The 16,045-nt window shown below is 53.9% G+C and overlaps 1 protein-coding gene across 1 annotated transcript in view; it reads right to left on the bottom strand.

The window, feature by feature from the left end:
* The window catches only part of ctnna1 (catenin (cadherin-associated protein), alpha 1), a 78,094-nt gene that overhangs the window by 14,318 nt on the left and 47,731 nt on the right, over window positions 1-16,045 (bottom strand). The window contains exons 10-15 of the mRNA XM_084695377.1: window positions 14,229-14,321; window positions 13,260-13,416; window positions 12,011-12,211; window positions 10,232-10,383; window positions 6,397-6,507; window positions 3,497-3,678 (exon numbers count right to left, since the gene is read on the bottom strand). Coding sequence (XP_084551503.1) covers window positions 3,497-3,678; window positions 6,397-6,507; window positions 10,232-10,383; window positions 12,011-12,211; window positions 13,260-13,416; window positions 14,229-14,321 — 896 coding nt within the window. The remainder of the gene's footprint in view (window positions 1-3,496; window positions 3,679-6,396; window positions 6,508-10,231; window positions 10,384-12,010; window positions 12,212-13,259; window positions 13,417-14,228; window positions 14,322-16,045) is intronic.

Genomic DNA, 16,045 nt, shown 5'->3' with positions numbered 1-16,045 from the left:
CATGCAGCGGCTGGAGCCGGCCCGTGTAAAGGGCCTGATGGCTGCGGGAGATGTTTTTACACACGGACACGGGTGGTATGGACGGAGGCGTGTGTGTGTGATATATAGGCTCGGCCGAGGTCAAGGCGCTGAGAGCAGCTGTGTTGTAACACACGCGCACACGCACACATGACTGAACCCTCATTCTCGCTCTTGCAAACGCGCACGCACACCACGCAGGGCTTTTATAGCCCACTCTATCTCAGGGTTATAGCCTTCCATTTGGAGGCCATGATCGGCACGGTAACCTTCACCGTGCCGTCTCCCCTCCCAGCTGAGTCCACACACTCCGTGGCCCATCGCTGTGCGAGCATGTCCGCCCCGCCGCACCAGCCCTGCCCTGCCCACCCCAACCTGCCAGCCCTGTCCACCCCGCCCTGTCAGCCCTGTCCCCCCCATCCCGCCCAGCCAGCCCTGTCCTCTCCACAGGCTGGATGCCGTGGCCATGGCCAGGCAGAAGCGAGGGCTGCACGTGTGCCGTCTGGCCCGATCCAGATGGCCCGACGGCACCACAGATTCCACCCACTCCTTCACTGTCTCGTCAGCTTCCGGGCCGGAGGACGAGAGGAGGGGGGGGGGGTTCACGTGGGGAGGGCAGAGTCCAGCCCCGAATCCCGCCCCCTAACATAGCTCCGCCCAACCCTAAACACGTCTCCCTCCAGTCTAGGCTCGGCGGCCCTCTGCCAATTGCGTGTCCCCACTAGGGGCCGAGAGACACAGTTGGCAAGTGGCACAACCTGGATTCAAAGCTGCTCTCTCCAGGCTAAAAACTGAACCCGTCCAACCCACAACAGATGGAATTCTGTGTTCCCCCCCCCCCCCTTTCTCTCTCCCTTCCTCTCCCCTCCCCTTCATCTCCCTCCCTTCCTCTGGCCTGCCATCCCTCGTCCTCCCCTTCATCTCTCTCCCTCTGTCTACCTTCCTCTCCCCTCCCCTTCATCTCCCTCCACCGTCCCCTCCCTTCCGTCTCTCTGGGCAGCTCTGGAGTGTGCTGAAGCGAGGCAGGGTCTGGGTGGATGTGGCCATGCGTCGCGCTACAGATGGAGTTCCTCTGGGGACGGCCAGGCCCTGAGAGGAGAGGCTGGGGGCATTGTGTGGATGCTAATGCTATTCCAAAACACATTTGAAAAAGAAAGGAAACCAATAACAGCCGCCTGAAACGAACAGCGCCTGCCGTGCTTTCACGCGGCCGACACGGCCATTGTGGGAGGGAGATGGAGGAGGGGCCAAACGCTCTTGCTAACACCACTTTTACGAGACGCCGCGCCTCTTGTTATGGAATGGTCCCGCGCCAGGCTACACGGAGCCAACAATGAGCTGTGTTCCCCCCCCCCCCCCCCCCGCCGTCATCTGAGCAGGGCCCTGCACGGTGACAAGGTGACTGCTGTGCTGTGGGGACGAAGGGAGCCCTGGGCTCACCCACGGTGGGGAAGGCGGGGGGGGGGGGGGACGGAGACGGAGGACGTGGAGGGGGGCTGTCAGGGCCCCGCTGACGGGTGGCCAGCCCCAGATGGGAGAGGCGAGCGGCGGGGGCCCGGGAGAGAGAGGGCCACACAGACAGGAGGGCTCCAGAATGTGTCACACACGTCCACAGCCACGCATGCTTTATTCATGAGGGCCACACGCCGGCAGACATAGGGGGAGTGGGTGGCAGCACGGCTTCCTGCAGATAACAGGAGGACGGCCCGGATCAATGTACCCCGGCGATGGGAGAGAGCACTCACTGAACTGCCCTCATACCTTCCAGGGGCTGGTGCTGCCATGGAGGTGGAGCTCTTGACACACACACACACACACACACACACACACACACACACACACGCACGATAGAGCCTTGTGTTGCTCTGTGCAAAATGTGCATATTCATGAATACAAATGAATTTGGACTAATTGCTTGCCTTTTCTATGCAGCTTTACAATATCCATATGACATCATTGGTAGTTAGAATGAAAGGGGGGGAAGAGGCCTTAACGTCAGAAAGGTAAGAGACAGCCCAGAGTCAAATGTCAACACAATATGCAAGGGGCGTTACATTAAAATACATATATAGACAGTTGATATTCATTTTTAATCTAAATACATGCATGTCTATTTTACGGTGGAAGGATTCAAGGTTCATTTGCCTCGCGCCCGCTTCATTTGCATGTATTTGCATGACATTAACTGGTGGCAACAACATGGGTCTAGAGGAAAGCAGCTTTGCTCCCTCTCTCCCCCTTTCCCCCTCTCCCCCTCTCTCCCTCCCTCTCTCTCTCTCTCCTTCAGGGGAAGATGGATCCAACCTGAGCCTGCAAAACTCAGTGGACATCAGAAGTTGGCTCAGTGGGTGTCTCGGGACGCCGACCTCCAGGGTGGCCCGGGCAACGAGGTACCTGCGCTGGGTGGGGGCGGTGGTGGTGGTGGGGGAGTGTAACAGGAGATCTGGGCTTGTGGAGACAGATGATGATTTAATGGGAGCGTTTGCCATGATCTGTGTGAGCCAGGGCTCCGCGTGAGACGCACTCGGGGTCATTCACTTCAGAGCGTACAGACAGAAGAGAAGGAAACGCACAAACACACATGATGAGCCAGGACAGGGCGAAGCGCTCGCGTGCATGCATGCAGCCGACAGACAGACGATTCACACGCATACAAACAGACTACTTAGTGTACACACACACACCAGATGGCACGGCTTCTTCTGTGGTGTGCCAGTGAGCTAGGGCTGTGTCACATGGAAACGAGGCAAGGTTTTTGGGACATGTTTGGCCAACAGTGAAAATGGGGAATGACCTTTCTGCCTGTTAATGAGGCCCCCCCTTCCCTCCAACAGGCTTTTAGACAGAGTTTGTGTGTGTGTGTGTGTGTGTGTGTGCGCATCCATATCAGCAGGGAGTAGCAGATAGAGTGAGTAAACAGAAAAGGGGAGAGGACAGCCCAGGAGGGAGCCAGATAGAAAGAGGGAAAGAGGGAGGGTAAGCGAAAGAGGAGTGTGTATAAATTGACATTCTAATGGACAATACTGGGGCCAGAGTATAGGAGGGGGGGGCAGCCACCAATGGAGCAACCCTACTCACACAGCCAGCCCATTTATAAACACCCCCCTACACACACACACACACACACACACACACACACACACACACACACACACACACACACACACACACACACACACACACACACACACACACACACACACACACACACACACACACACACACACACACACACACACACACACACACACACACACACACACACACACACACACACACACGGGTGGGGGGAGTGGGGAGACCTCCAGTGCTGCTCCAGGACAATGAAGAGCACTGGTGCACTGGCATGGCCGTCACACAGAGCTGGTGAGTAGCTGCAGATGTGGGTCAACACTGGGCTTGTTGGCCCGTCATGTGACACGTACACGTGCGCTGTCTGGCCGCGAGTCGGGCTGCCGTGTTTTGGCGGTGAGCTCACCTGGTGAAGTCTGTCATCTCCATCATGATCATGCACATCTGCTTGGCCAGCACGATGATGTCATTGCCGCTGTCGTCCCACTTGGACACCTCGGCGTCCAGCTTGCTCTTCTCCTCCTGGAAGCAGGCCACCTGCTCGGCGATCAGGGCCTTCTGCTCCTGGGGGAGCTGGGCCATGATGGCCTGTGGTGCAGGGAGGGAGGGAGGGAGGACAACAGATAAATACCTGCACCTGTATTGGGTTAGTATCGGGGTCCCTTGTTATGCTGTTATCTGTAGCCCTCTCTCTGCTCCTGAAGAAGCCAAGCTGTGAGAGCCTCATCTACAGTGACAGTCAGAGTGGAGAGTGTTTGGTACAGTGACAGTCAGAGTGGAGAGTGTTTGGTACAGTGACAGTCAGAGTGTAGAGTGTTTGGTACAGTGACAGTCAGTGTGTAGAGTGTTTGGTACAGTGACAGTCAGAGTGGAGAGTGTTTGGTACAGTGACAGTCAGAGTGGAGAGTGTTTGGTACAGTGACAGTCAGAGTGGAGAGTGTTTGGTACAGTGACAGTCTGCACAGAGCAGTGCAGCATTCCAGGCATCCCATGCAGCTAGCTGACTTCAGAGTGATGCTCTGAGAGCAGAAGAGAGACTCCTAGGCAACAACAGCAGCGGCAAGGGAGGCACGTCTCATTTCATTTCCACTTTTGATTAACCAACCCTAATTAACAGGTTAATGACCAGTTATGTAAAGTAGCGATATATGAAAGACCGCCCAAAAATTAATAAAAAAAAAAAGATCATTTAAGTGTGAAAAAAAAAAAAGTTAAGCCAATGGCTGTAATTCCACAAAACTATTAAATTTCAACCAATTAACCGTTAAGTAGAACCGGTTCAAATTAATTTGGCTGGTTACCCTATTAACAGTAAAGTATCAATATCCCAGGCGGCAGCTCGCTCACTTCCCTGGTCAGAGGAGAAACGCACACAGATCACTGGCGCTGGCTGCTCCCTGATTGGCTGTCGCTAAGTGGAGGCTGAGAGTTCATTACGGGTTTAATTTCCTGCAGTGAAGGCTGGGATCACGACCTCCACTGTTTAGTGCTGAGCCACACTCGACATGATACCCAGCGCATGGACCCAGCTCTAGACCATGGGTGGCGGGCTGGCCACCTGGAGGACTGTGCCCCCCCCCCCCCGCCTTGCCCCCCCCCCGCCCGCGCTAGGCTTTCTGTGCACCACGGGCCGTTATGAAAGATCGATACGAGGAGCTTTGATTGTGCAGAGCTTAATATGGCTCTTCTGCGTGTTCATCACACGGATTCATTCATCCTGGGATCCTGCCCGAGCAGGCGTCGGAGCTGGCAGCCAACAGGGGGCAAAGGTCACGTCCAGCCCGTTCTCTGAGTGTGGGAGAGCGAGGGCTGGAGCCAGAATGTACAAATCAGCAGTGGTAAATAAAGACACTTTGGTCTGTAAAGAATACATATAAAATCATCTCCCCCAGGGAATCAATAAATAAAACATCGAATAAAAATAAAACCGCAACAAGGCATCCTAAAGCACACCCCGAGGAGGGCCCATTAAAGGAGGGATTTAAACACCAGGCGTTAAAACAAGCGGAGTTGCTCTTCAAGCAAACCATTCCCCGTTCCCGTCTCCCTTGTTTCAAAAATGACCCCGAATCAATTTCAGACGACGTGACGAGGAATGGAGGTGTTAAACCTATGATTAGGCCGTGGCTGACTCACTCGTTGTGAAACGTAAGTATTTAACAATGGCACTAATGAGACGGAGCCCCCGGAGGAGTCAGAGGTCACTGCAGCCTGAAGCTTTTACGGAATGGGGAGCAACACAAAGGAATGACACATCACTGTTGTGTGTCCCTGTTTTAACTTTTTAACAGCACAAAAGTGGTTTTTGTTTTGTTGTTGTTTTTTTTCCCCCTTCCCCTCCTTGTGCCAACGCCAACAAAGGAAACCTCAATTAGCCGGCAGCTAGGACTGTCAACTGATCCACAATTACACAGCCTCAATGCCAAGTGTGTTTTTTTGTGGGTTAACAATAGAACGCTCAAGCTGTCTCCAAATTGACAAATGTTCCAGAATGTTGGAAGCACTCTCCAGAAGTGACACATCCACTTTGGGTGTGGAACGTCCAGGCTGGAGACAAGGCTTTATAGGAAGCTAGAGAAGAGGCTGTGTTTCTAGGACTAGGGGAGACAGAGAAGAGGACCCCAATATGACAAGTTGGAGACCACATTAGTCTGAGTGTTCTGTTGATGAGAGGCACTGCAGAATCCTAATGTTCTGTGGCAGAGACACCTAATTGTGTCCTAATTTCCCCCAGCATGGGTAATGTAAAGGGTGGTGTGTGTGTGTGTGTGTGTGTGTGTGTGGAGGGGGGGTAAGGGGTGGGGTTCTTGATGCACTTACACTATTCTTAAAGGAGCCCTTTCACAACACAAGTGCGTGCATCAATTGGACTCCAGAAACACTTGGGTTGTAGCAGGATTAGGCTACAATGGGAGCCAAGTGATCACATTTCCTAACGTGCTACAACAGAGAACTAAATGAATTCACTGGAGTTGAATTAATAAGTCAGACTGAATAAGACAAGCTTATGAAGCTTAGGAATAAATGTTAAACAGCTTACTACCAAGTACTAATCTGAACATTGGCCTTTCAAGAAAATAATCCCCTGCATGTCACACAACCAAAATCCCAGATTAAAAACTTCATTTGGAGAGAGCCTTTTTCTTTAGATTCATACCGTTTTGATTCATCTTAACCGTATATAGACCTTTTGACTGGAGAGGGTCATCTGTGTGTGTGTGTGTGTGCACGTGAGAGCTGGCTGCCCAGAGGGGCGTGGCCTCCAGGGGAGGGGGGAGGAGGTGTGGAGGCAGGAGGAGGGCTCACCCTGGCGCTCTGGCCGGCAATAAGCTGGTCATCCTCCGTCTGCGTGCTGGTCTTGCTGCGGATGTCAAAGTCCTCCGTCTCAAAGTCAGAGTCGTCCAGCTCCTCTGGGGTCTGGAGGAGAAGAGAGCAGGAGGAAGACGAGGGGCAGTTGGGAAGAGAGGGAAGGAGGACAGGTAGAGAGAGAGACAGAGAGAGAGAGAGACAGAGAGAGAGAGAGAGAGAGAAAGGAAGGCCGAAGAGGGGGAGAGAGAAAGAGAAAGAGAGAGAAAGAAAGAGGGAGAGAGCAAGAGGGAGAAAGAAAGAGAGAGAAAAAAAAAACATGTTGGTGTAAGAGCTGTTTGAGCACAGTTAAATAACCAGCCTGCTTATGATCTATGACAAATGCCTCGACGCTGCCAGCTATGGCAGCATCAGATAAATGTCTTCTTCCCCCGCAGCCTGGTATGGGAAACTGTAAATGAATTTGTAAATCAAGTGTAATGTGCTGCCTGTGCATTTTGAGAGGGAAAATGGAGCCATGAGCTAGTATGGAGCATATTGGGAGTAAAACGCTTCAATCAGAGCTCCATCTGTCACTGGGATCCGTGAAGAGGACGGTGGAGGAATTAGTGGTCTTCTAGCCCCCCCCCCCCCCCCATAAAAAAAAACTACGCCCTGCTCAAATTCAGCACATGCTAAAGGTTATAGAGGACAAAACTCTCTCTATTACCTTTAGCTTGTGCTTCATGTGAAGTTCACAGGGTGCGCTTGAAGCAAAGTACAACACTGACAGACGTGGGGTGGGAACGCGCGAGGGGGTGCTGCCGGTAAGAGAGATGTGGGCGGAGAGATAACGCAGCATTATCGGTGCCTGGGCCTCAGCTTGGGCTTATCCAACTGTCTCCATACCTTCTTTCAGTAATGGGTTTTGAGACCTCTTCTTCTAAATATAGCTGATAGGTCTGCAACACGACCCCCCCCCCCCCCCCCCATCCCACTTGGAGTGCAGAGGTGCTTGTTCGCGGGGGAACAGAAGGAAGTGTGAGTGTGTGCGATCCAGATGGCTGGGAGTCACTCTGCTGCTGTGTGGAGGCCGACAGGACTGCTCAGTGGTGCGGGGATATCTGTGCCCTGGGAAGCCAGATAACCCACCGCCACGGAGGATGTGGGACAAGGGAGGATCGCAAACACTATCCCCCGAAGGGAGGGGGGGCCTCCCTTGGGACGCTCCAGAGGGGCGGTAGGCACCGGCTGGCTGGCTGTCAGAATCCAGGGCCCCCCGGGCCCTCCCCCCCCCCCCTCATCTTAACATGCGTTTGAGGTTCCTGCTGCTGAAGTCCAGGTCAGGGTCACCCAGAGTGAGAGCGGGGCTAACAAACCCAGCCCAACAATCTGCCCAGTAAAGACAAGGAATTCTTCTCCCGGCAGTTTGTATCAGCTTGCTGGAAATGGCCCAACTACTAAGCTACATGTCCCTTCTCCTGGGGCTCTACAGAGCACTGGGCGACTGGCGTGCAGGTACAGAGCTGCCCTGCCAAGCCTCTCTGTACTGCTGGTCCAGTAGCTGCTGCGTGACTGAGTCCCAGTCACTGTGGGCCTGTTTGGGAGGCATCTCGACCATGGAGGTCTCTGTGGCTGGGAGAGGGGCCTGCCTGCCTCCCTGCCTGCCTCCCTGCCTGCCTGTCACACACCCAGAGGACGCTCGACAAGGGCTGCCAGCGCTCCACTTACAGAGGTTAAAGACTCTGTCCATCTTAAGTAGCCCCGACCCCACACTTGTCTGTTCCGATTGAAGAGTTACCCACTGTGGGGACGGGTCTTCGGTGCGAGTGTGTGTGTGTGTGTGTGTGTGTGTGTGAACGCGAGGGCAAATGGGTGTGTCGACATGTGTGAGGGGTGTGGGTGTGTCTGTGTAGACATGCCCTCTGGAGCAGCCGTTTCGCAGGGCTTTTAGCACAGTGGATGTGCAGGCTTTCATGTTCTGTCAGGGACGGGGAGGCAGGACATGGCCGCGTCGGAGAAGCAGCCCGGCCACCCAGGAGCAGCAGAGAGCAGCCGGGGCTCCGCCGTGGACAGGCAGGATCAAAAGACGGAGCAACGGACACGCAGGCTCCCCAGGGAGGGAGAGCCTTAGCCTGGGGCCCGCAGGTTACTCGTCTTTCACAGGTGCGCGATCAAGTCCTGGATGACTCATCTAACTGTGGGATGTGGACCTATAGTGGCCCTAATCCTTCCTGTGGGGTACTCACTCTGAAACCTGCAGCTGATACTTGTCACCGGTGTGTGTGTGTGTGTAAACCTTTGCGATTATGGTAAAATAGCAGCCATTTGTATTGATCTCCAGCTCTCAGTCGATGGAAGGCTGGACCAGCGATAGATTCATAAGTAGCTTCTCATCAATCCAGAGCGTGCACATGTACACAAACGTGCACACACACACACACATGCATGCAGCTACACACAGGGACCAGGTAGGGTCTAGCTTTCCCTGCAGGCCCAGTGTTAACGACTTAATCAATCTGGATAACAAGAGTGGAGAGGGGCAGAGGGGAAATTGAATATAGTGCTCCTGCTCTCACTCCAACTAAAGAATGCTAATTAAACCCCCCATCTTAAATCAATTACTTATTATAATGCAAATACCGCATAAGGGTCCCCCTTCTAATTTGGTGTTTGTCTAACTCGGAGGAACTTTATTAATGAGAGCCCCAGTAAGGCTTGAAGGAGCTGTTCTCTATGCACAATGTGTTGTCAGCGCTAATAGTCGTAAGACAATGGATTCTAAGAGGTGAAGAGGGATGGGATATGGCTGAACAAACAAACTGAGGACAGACTGCGGTTTGAGGATGACGGAACGCGAGGGGCGTCTAAACTGAATTACCTACTCGGCTTGCGTCTTCGATACAGTGTAAATGAGACTGTCTTTAATGAGGATATAACCTTCTTCCCTGGTGGGAACTGTGAGGCATTTCAGCGCTATCTGTTTCTCATCACCAATGGAACGTGCACATTTGCTGCTTATTGTCAGTCAATTAGCCAGTGGTCCAATGGCAGGGAACCGCCATCTGTTCCTGATATAGGTTTGCTCAGGCAAACACCACTAACCCACAGAACAATGAGGGGCTTCGACTGCACTATAAAAGGGAAATCTGGTTAATTAGGTCGGCACTTGCCTGAGACAAGTTCATCATTAGCACACAGAGAAATGAAGGCATGCAGGGTCAGTGAGTAGCAGCCACATGGAACTGGGTTTGAAATAAGTCAAATTGGAAACCGTGGAGAAATCAGTTCTCTCCCTCTCTCTCTGTGTGGGGGCGGTTCCTTTATCGCGGTCAAACGGTTTGCGTTTAGCCAGGCGAACGCTGAAGTCGGCCAATCCATAAAGCGCCATAAAGCGCCAAACATGGAGTGTGTGTCTCAGAGAGCCACTGGTGAGCGTCATCAAAAGGTAAGCAACACTGAAGGGAAAGCTCAGCATGCATACCAAGTCCACACATGAAAGTGAGGCATTATTTACCCCTGACAGCTCTGGACCGTGTCCACAGCCAGGAAACGAGGAGAGGAGAGGAGATGTTAGCGGCTTTTCTGTCCTAGTTTGACTTCCGAGTGGGGTGGGCGTGAGGCGAGGGGAGGGGGGGGGGGGGGGCGAGACAGTTGCTGAGATTTAGCGAGGTAGCATAACACAACATGGGCTATACACTACCGTGGCTATCTGCAGCCTCTGATACAGGGATGGCTGATTTAGTGAGAGGGTGTGGGGAGTAGGGGAGGGGGGGGGGGAGAGAGAGAGAGAAAGTTGCGGGCCTACGGCGGAGAGGAGTTGGACAGCCATAAACAGCGCGGCGTGTGGACTCACCCGGATCATCAGGACGGCCTTGCGGATGTCGCGCACGCCGTCGTACACCAGACGCGACGCGTCGATGAACTCGTTCTCGTCCACCGGCAGGGTGGGGTTGGCGCTCAGGGCCTCCACCGCAGCCTCCACCTGCTCCGTGAAACGGGGCATGACTGCAAGGAGCCAGGGGGTCGGGAGGGAGGGGCAGAGAGGGAGAAAAACAGACAGAAAGGGGAGGGGAGGGAGAGGAGGGAAGGAGGACAGAATGCACATCAGTTCCACAGCCAGAGCAGGATTAGCCAGCGGTGCCGTTAACATCCTCAAAGAACATTTTGCAGAGGCCTTTGTTCCACGACACCGGGCTGAGAGAACCGCAAATAGAAGTGGAGACACAGCTAGAGGTAAGCATGCAGGCTGGGAGACCACACAGCAGCGCCGGCTTCCTCACATGGAGACGAGATAACAGCCAACGGGCGTCTCCTCCAGCGAGGCGAGGGTGGGCAGGGGGGACGGAAATAGGAGGCAAAACATCTGCGACGTGCATCCGAGAACAGCACGGGGCCGCCGTCTCATCTCGTCTCATTGTGCAGGTTTGAGGACTTGGCCGACACAATACGCAACCGCTGTGCGGCAACGGGCAAACGCACAAACAAACACACACACACACACCAACCCCCCACCGTGCAGCGCCGGTAAACCCCCTGAGCTCCAGCAGATGTGAGAGTGCAAGGAGCAGTGGTGGCCCAGTTCCCCTCTCTAATCCTCACGTGCCGCGGCTCCTCCAAGGCCGAGGCCCTTTGCCGCCCGTCTGATGCTTCTAAACAGACAGCCCTCCCCGAGAGGCAGCGCCTTTGGAATTAATAGCGATACCCACCCCGACGGAAATGGCAATGGGACACGTTTTCTCCTCCGAAAAAACCCGTCACGCAAAGCCTGAATCGCCTCACAACTGACAAGACTGGTCTTCTTGAAACGTTAATGACGGCAAGTGTGGCAATTACGAAAAATGCTTTTATGGTAGGAATACGCTTTGTGCTGTGGGTCCACTTAGAGGCACCAAACAATCGTTGAGGTGTTAAAGGTAAGAGCCCTGGGCAGGGGAGGGAGCCGGTGGAGGGATTCAAAGAAACATGATCCCTACGTTCAGAGAGAGGGAGGTTGGTTGATTTAAAAACATCCACAGTAAGGGGGTGGGGGAGTGGGGCACAATCTATAGCAACCCCCCTCCAGAACGTGTCACCATGCGCATGGCCTCTCTCCATGACGTCATGGCCCCTCCCCCGGGCGCAGAGACACATTAACACCCCGGCTCATCCACTATGCAGTCATCTGGGACTGGCAGGGGGCAGGGTGGAGGATGGAGGGGCGAACACAAGTGGTCAAAAGGCAGACTTTCTGCGTCAGCGACAGGGTTTAAGGCGAAGCCTGTGGGCTTTAGGAGCCAAATGAGGTTTCAGAGTAGTTCAAGAGAGTAGCATTTTGCAGTCACGACAGGCCTTCCTTTGATTTATTTATCTTTCTTTTCTTCAAACTGCCTCTCCATTTAGTGTGCTCAAAGACGTTTAAATGAGGACTCTTGAAGTGGAACCAAATGATGGTCTCTTACACCAGATACTTGTGTCCCAGTGCAAAGCGTAGGCAGTTTGACACTGAACTGGAACTAAACAGGAGGGCGGGCACCAGTCCGGGAGCACCTCTACACTTCAACTCGACGCCGGAGGAGTTCACCCGCAAAGCCAAGCGCCCCCCCATCTCCACGCGAGAGCGCCAGACATGGTCCACTCGGAGCCTGCGCCGTACCCGTGTTGGTGAGCAGCTTGGTGGCTTCCAGCACTTTCTCGGTGTACACCCCGGGCTCGTAGTTGTCCATCTCCGAGGTGACCACGTGCACCACGCGGGCGGCGCGTCCTCGGATGGCGCCGGCCGTGCGGTCCAGCCCGTCCACGTCCTTCTCCTGCAGGGCGATCACGCACTTGTTCACATCCTCCAGGATGTGGTTCTCTGGAGGGGAGGGGGAGGGGGGGGTGAAGAAAAGACAAATGGCCACCCATCAATCAAACTGAAATGGTAAAGCGGTGCTCTCTAAAAATAACCACCCCCCCCCCCTCCCCAAAATAACAAACAAACAGACATTCATCACAAACTCCTTTGCGTCAGCCGCGGCCTGTATGCCTGGCTGAGGCAGAGGTTATGGCAGCGTGGGGGCGACTCTCCCAGGGAGGAAGGTAACCCGCCGAACACAGCTGGTTTCAGGAACATTAACAGTATGCCTGGCCAGCAGAAAAAAAAGACGTGATCCTTTACTTTTTTTTCCCCTTCTGGACGAGAACAAATGCATTTGGGGTATTTTTCCTCGGTGACCTACACATTTAATAAACAAGGACGGGGGCTGTGTGTGTGTGTGTGTGTGTGTGTGTGTGTGTGTGTGTGTGTGAGACACTGTTGTCGAGAACGGTGAGCTAAGTCGGGAAATCCTCCTCCGTCACGGCGTGCTGGCATTGTCCCTGGCTTAGCACGGGTAATAGGAAGCACAAGGGCAGGCGCCGAGAGAGGGCTGGAGACAAACGCTCAAGACGGCTTATTAACGGCGAGCCTGTAAAAATGCAAATGGCCGCCGCCGCCGTGCCCGAGCTCTGTCCTTGGGCGGAGGTGAGAGGAGTCACTCCTGCTTCATGCTTAATGAGAACTCTTTAAGGCCACGCCTGGCGAGGTCATTTGCTCGTCTTTACATGCGTGACAGGATGTCAATGTTTTTGGTCCGGGGGCAGGGCTGTCGGCTCAGGGCTTTTGTCTCTGACGCCGCGGGTCTTGTCAGGGGAGAATAACACTGCGAGCAAGACGAAGCTCCCCTCTCCATCCTCCCCACAACCACGTTAAGAGGCTAAGAGGCACAACTATTTATCTAAGCAGGGTCTAGCAGCACCAGACAGTCTTCTAATTACGGCTGGCCCAGCAACCAGGCAGGGTGCTGCGGAGTCGGCGTCGTGCAGGAGAACAAATGGGACTAGAACCGTGAAAAGACAAAACAAAGATGAGGATCGGCGCTCACCAGAGACGCAGAGGAAGTCGTCGATGGAGGTGATGTCGTCCACGGCGTCGGTGAGCACGCGCACCTGCTTCTCCCACTGCTCCTTGAACAGGTCCATGTTGTCCTGCGCCACCTTGCTGTTGGGCTTGGCGGCCAGGGCCAGCGCCGCGTTGATCACCTGCGAGCACACCTCGCGCATCAATTAAGGAGCCATTGCAAACCCTGCGCTCAGTCACCAACGTTGGCAGAGGTTGATTGCGTGACACCCCTGTTCACACACACAAGTGTGATTGATTGTTGGGCATCCTCTTTCATAAAGAGGAATGTAGAAGACATGAAACAGTCTGCTTTGTGTTTTTGTGAGGGGGAGGGGCACATGTGTGGAGATCAAAGCCAGGGCTGAATGAGAGTCGCTGGGTTCCATTATTAAAAGGGGCACAGCAGTGTGGGTAGCAGGAGCAGGCGGGGAGCAGGCTGCCAGGGCCGTGGGTGATATGGGGAAGATCTGGCTAGGAAACAGGCTAGCGCGGACTTCTGTTCAAGCCTACTGAAATCAGTGGATAGGCAGCGTAACCATAAATATGCATACGACAGGATTGCTAATAATTGATGCGTGAGCACCGCTTGTCCTCTAAAGGCGTGGGATTGAGGCTGTGTAGGGAGGGGAGCTGGGGGGGGGGGCTGCCAGGAATGCGGAGGTACAGGCTCTGCGACGAGAGGTCTGGCCAGGGTTGGAGGGTTGGCAAGGCTACGGGGCCGGGGATTGGAGGGAGGAGAGTTGGCTGAGGCTGAATGCAGGATGCAGCATGGGGGGTGACAGAGAGAGATAGAGAGGGGGGGGGGGGGGGGGTGAGGAGTTGGGGGTGAGGGAGAGTTGAGGAGGAGAAGCAGAAGGTGGAGAGGAGAGGAGCATGGGGGATGGGTACAAAGGTGTGGGTGAGGAGGCCGGGTGGAGGCGAGTGTGTGGGGGCTGAGCAGAGAGGCCGGTACCTGAGGGCACAGGGCCTCCAGCTGGGAAGCAGCCATGCGGACCAGCTTCACACCCTCCTCGTTGTTGGAGATGGAGCATGCCAGGTTGGCCACCTAAAGAGAAAGACACACATCGTAAAACAACAATGCTCAGGCACTACTGACAAGGCGCATGGGAGTGTGTGTGTGTGTGTGGGGGGGGGGGGGGCTGACACAGGCAGGCTTCACAGGAAGACCCATTCAGAGAAGACAGTCAGGGACAACAGCACTGCCAGTCTGCTACAGAGCAGACAGCTTCCCTTGTCGACAAGAAGCAGAGCTGCTTGCCAACACTATCAAGCACAGTGGAACACAGAGCACACCTCCTTGGATTGATTCAGAAAGCTGCTGAAACTGTATGAAGGAACGCTGGGGAGGCAGAGAGAGGCAGGGAGGAGAGGGGAAACAAATGCTGGGTGTCTCAAAAAAAAAAATATATATATATATAATATTTTTTTTTACAAGAATAGTTAATTTCTCCAACTCCATTGGCAGTGACCGTTGAGGGGAGAGGATGGGCTCAGTGACTAAATCACCGGGCTGCCACAGTGGCATTACCCCCCCAGAGTCACAGGCAAATATTCCTGACACTCTCAAAAAGCCAGCCGCCTGGTGAAAGCAAGGAGTGCTGAGCTAAGCAAGTGTTGCTCCCCCCCTGCCAGCGTTTATAGTTTGAGAGTAAATTTAGTTGTATTGACCAACAAATCAACCTCCCCCCCCCCCTCACTTGCAATTTCAAACCCATTTTTTTTTGCATTTTCTGGGAGGAGGAAGAAACATTATGAAAATACTTATGGTCACCAAATTTAGATCATAGAATTTAAACATTGCCATTTGTTGAACAGGAGGTGTTGGCTTCACAATATGCTGGGCTATGGGGCTAGTATACCAAAACAGGACTGTGTGAGGAGTGCCTCACTGCCTTTAGTATTTGAAAAACACAGTCCAGTTTGACCCTACCCCCCTCCCCCCTAAAATGACTTTCACATACCTCAAAGTGAGGTGAAACTGCCTATCCAAAGAAAAAGCGGAAAATGAGCCTAAAGTGTGGAGTTTAACTGAGCGAGGACCAGAGCACTGGTAGTGAACGCACCACTGACTACAGGAGTGGCTGAGAGGCTCTAAAGGATTCCCCCCCTCCTCCTCCTCCCCCCTCCATCTCTCCCCCCTCCTTCCCTCCCTCCCTCTCGTGGACCGCTCAACATGCATGCTCGTCTTTGGAGACTGCTGCTGAAACATTCAAGTCCTGCATGTGTACACTCCTGGGCGCTCATGACAGGCACTTAGGCCTGAGAGCTGGTAGGACATTGATGTAAACATATCGAACCGGCCGGGAGCCGTGCAAACATACAAATACAAAGACAAGCCTCTGGAAGCAGACTCCCAGTGACCACAGAGAGACAAAGCATCGACGTGGAGCATGCCTGCCTGACCACAACATAGAAATGGATCCGATCCCTTAATGGAGCACGTGTGGGGCAGCAGGACTCGGCAGTGGGGGCCGAGGAACACGACTGGGGGGGGGAAAGGCCACGCACGGCCCAACGCTCCACACCTGACGAAAACCCTGCCCGGGAGGAGACTGATGGCATTCCATTTGCCATGCGGTCGATCGCACCAGTCACTCAGGGTGTCAGAGAGAATGGGCGAGAGTCAGAAGGAGAGAGACAAAGAGAGAGACAAAGAGAGAGAGAGAGGGGGGGGGAAAAAAAGTAGTGTTCGGGCGACTGATTCAGTGTAAAATCTATCAAAATGCATCCGTTTAAATTTACACATGGTTGGTAATGGACCAGGTGCAT

Source organism: Hypomesus nipponensis, chromosome 1 (genome assembly GCF_054491055.1).
Source record: "Hypomesus nipponensis isolate SF chromosome 1, ASM5449105v1, whole genome shotgun sequence".
Classification (NCBI taxonomy): domain Eukaryota; kingdom Metazoa; phylum Chordata; class Actinopteri; order Osmeriformes; family Osmeridae; genus Hypomesus; species Hypomesus nipponensis.
This window is presented reverse-complemented; position numbering and strand designations above follow the sequence as displayed.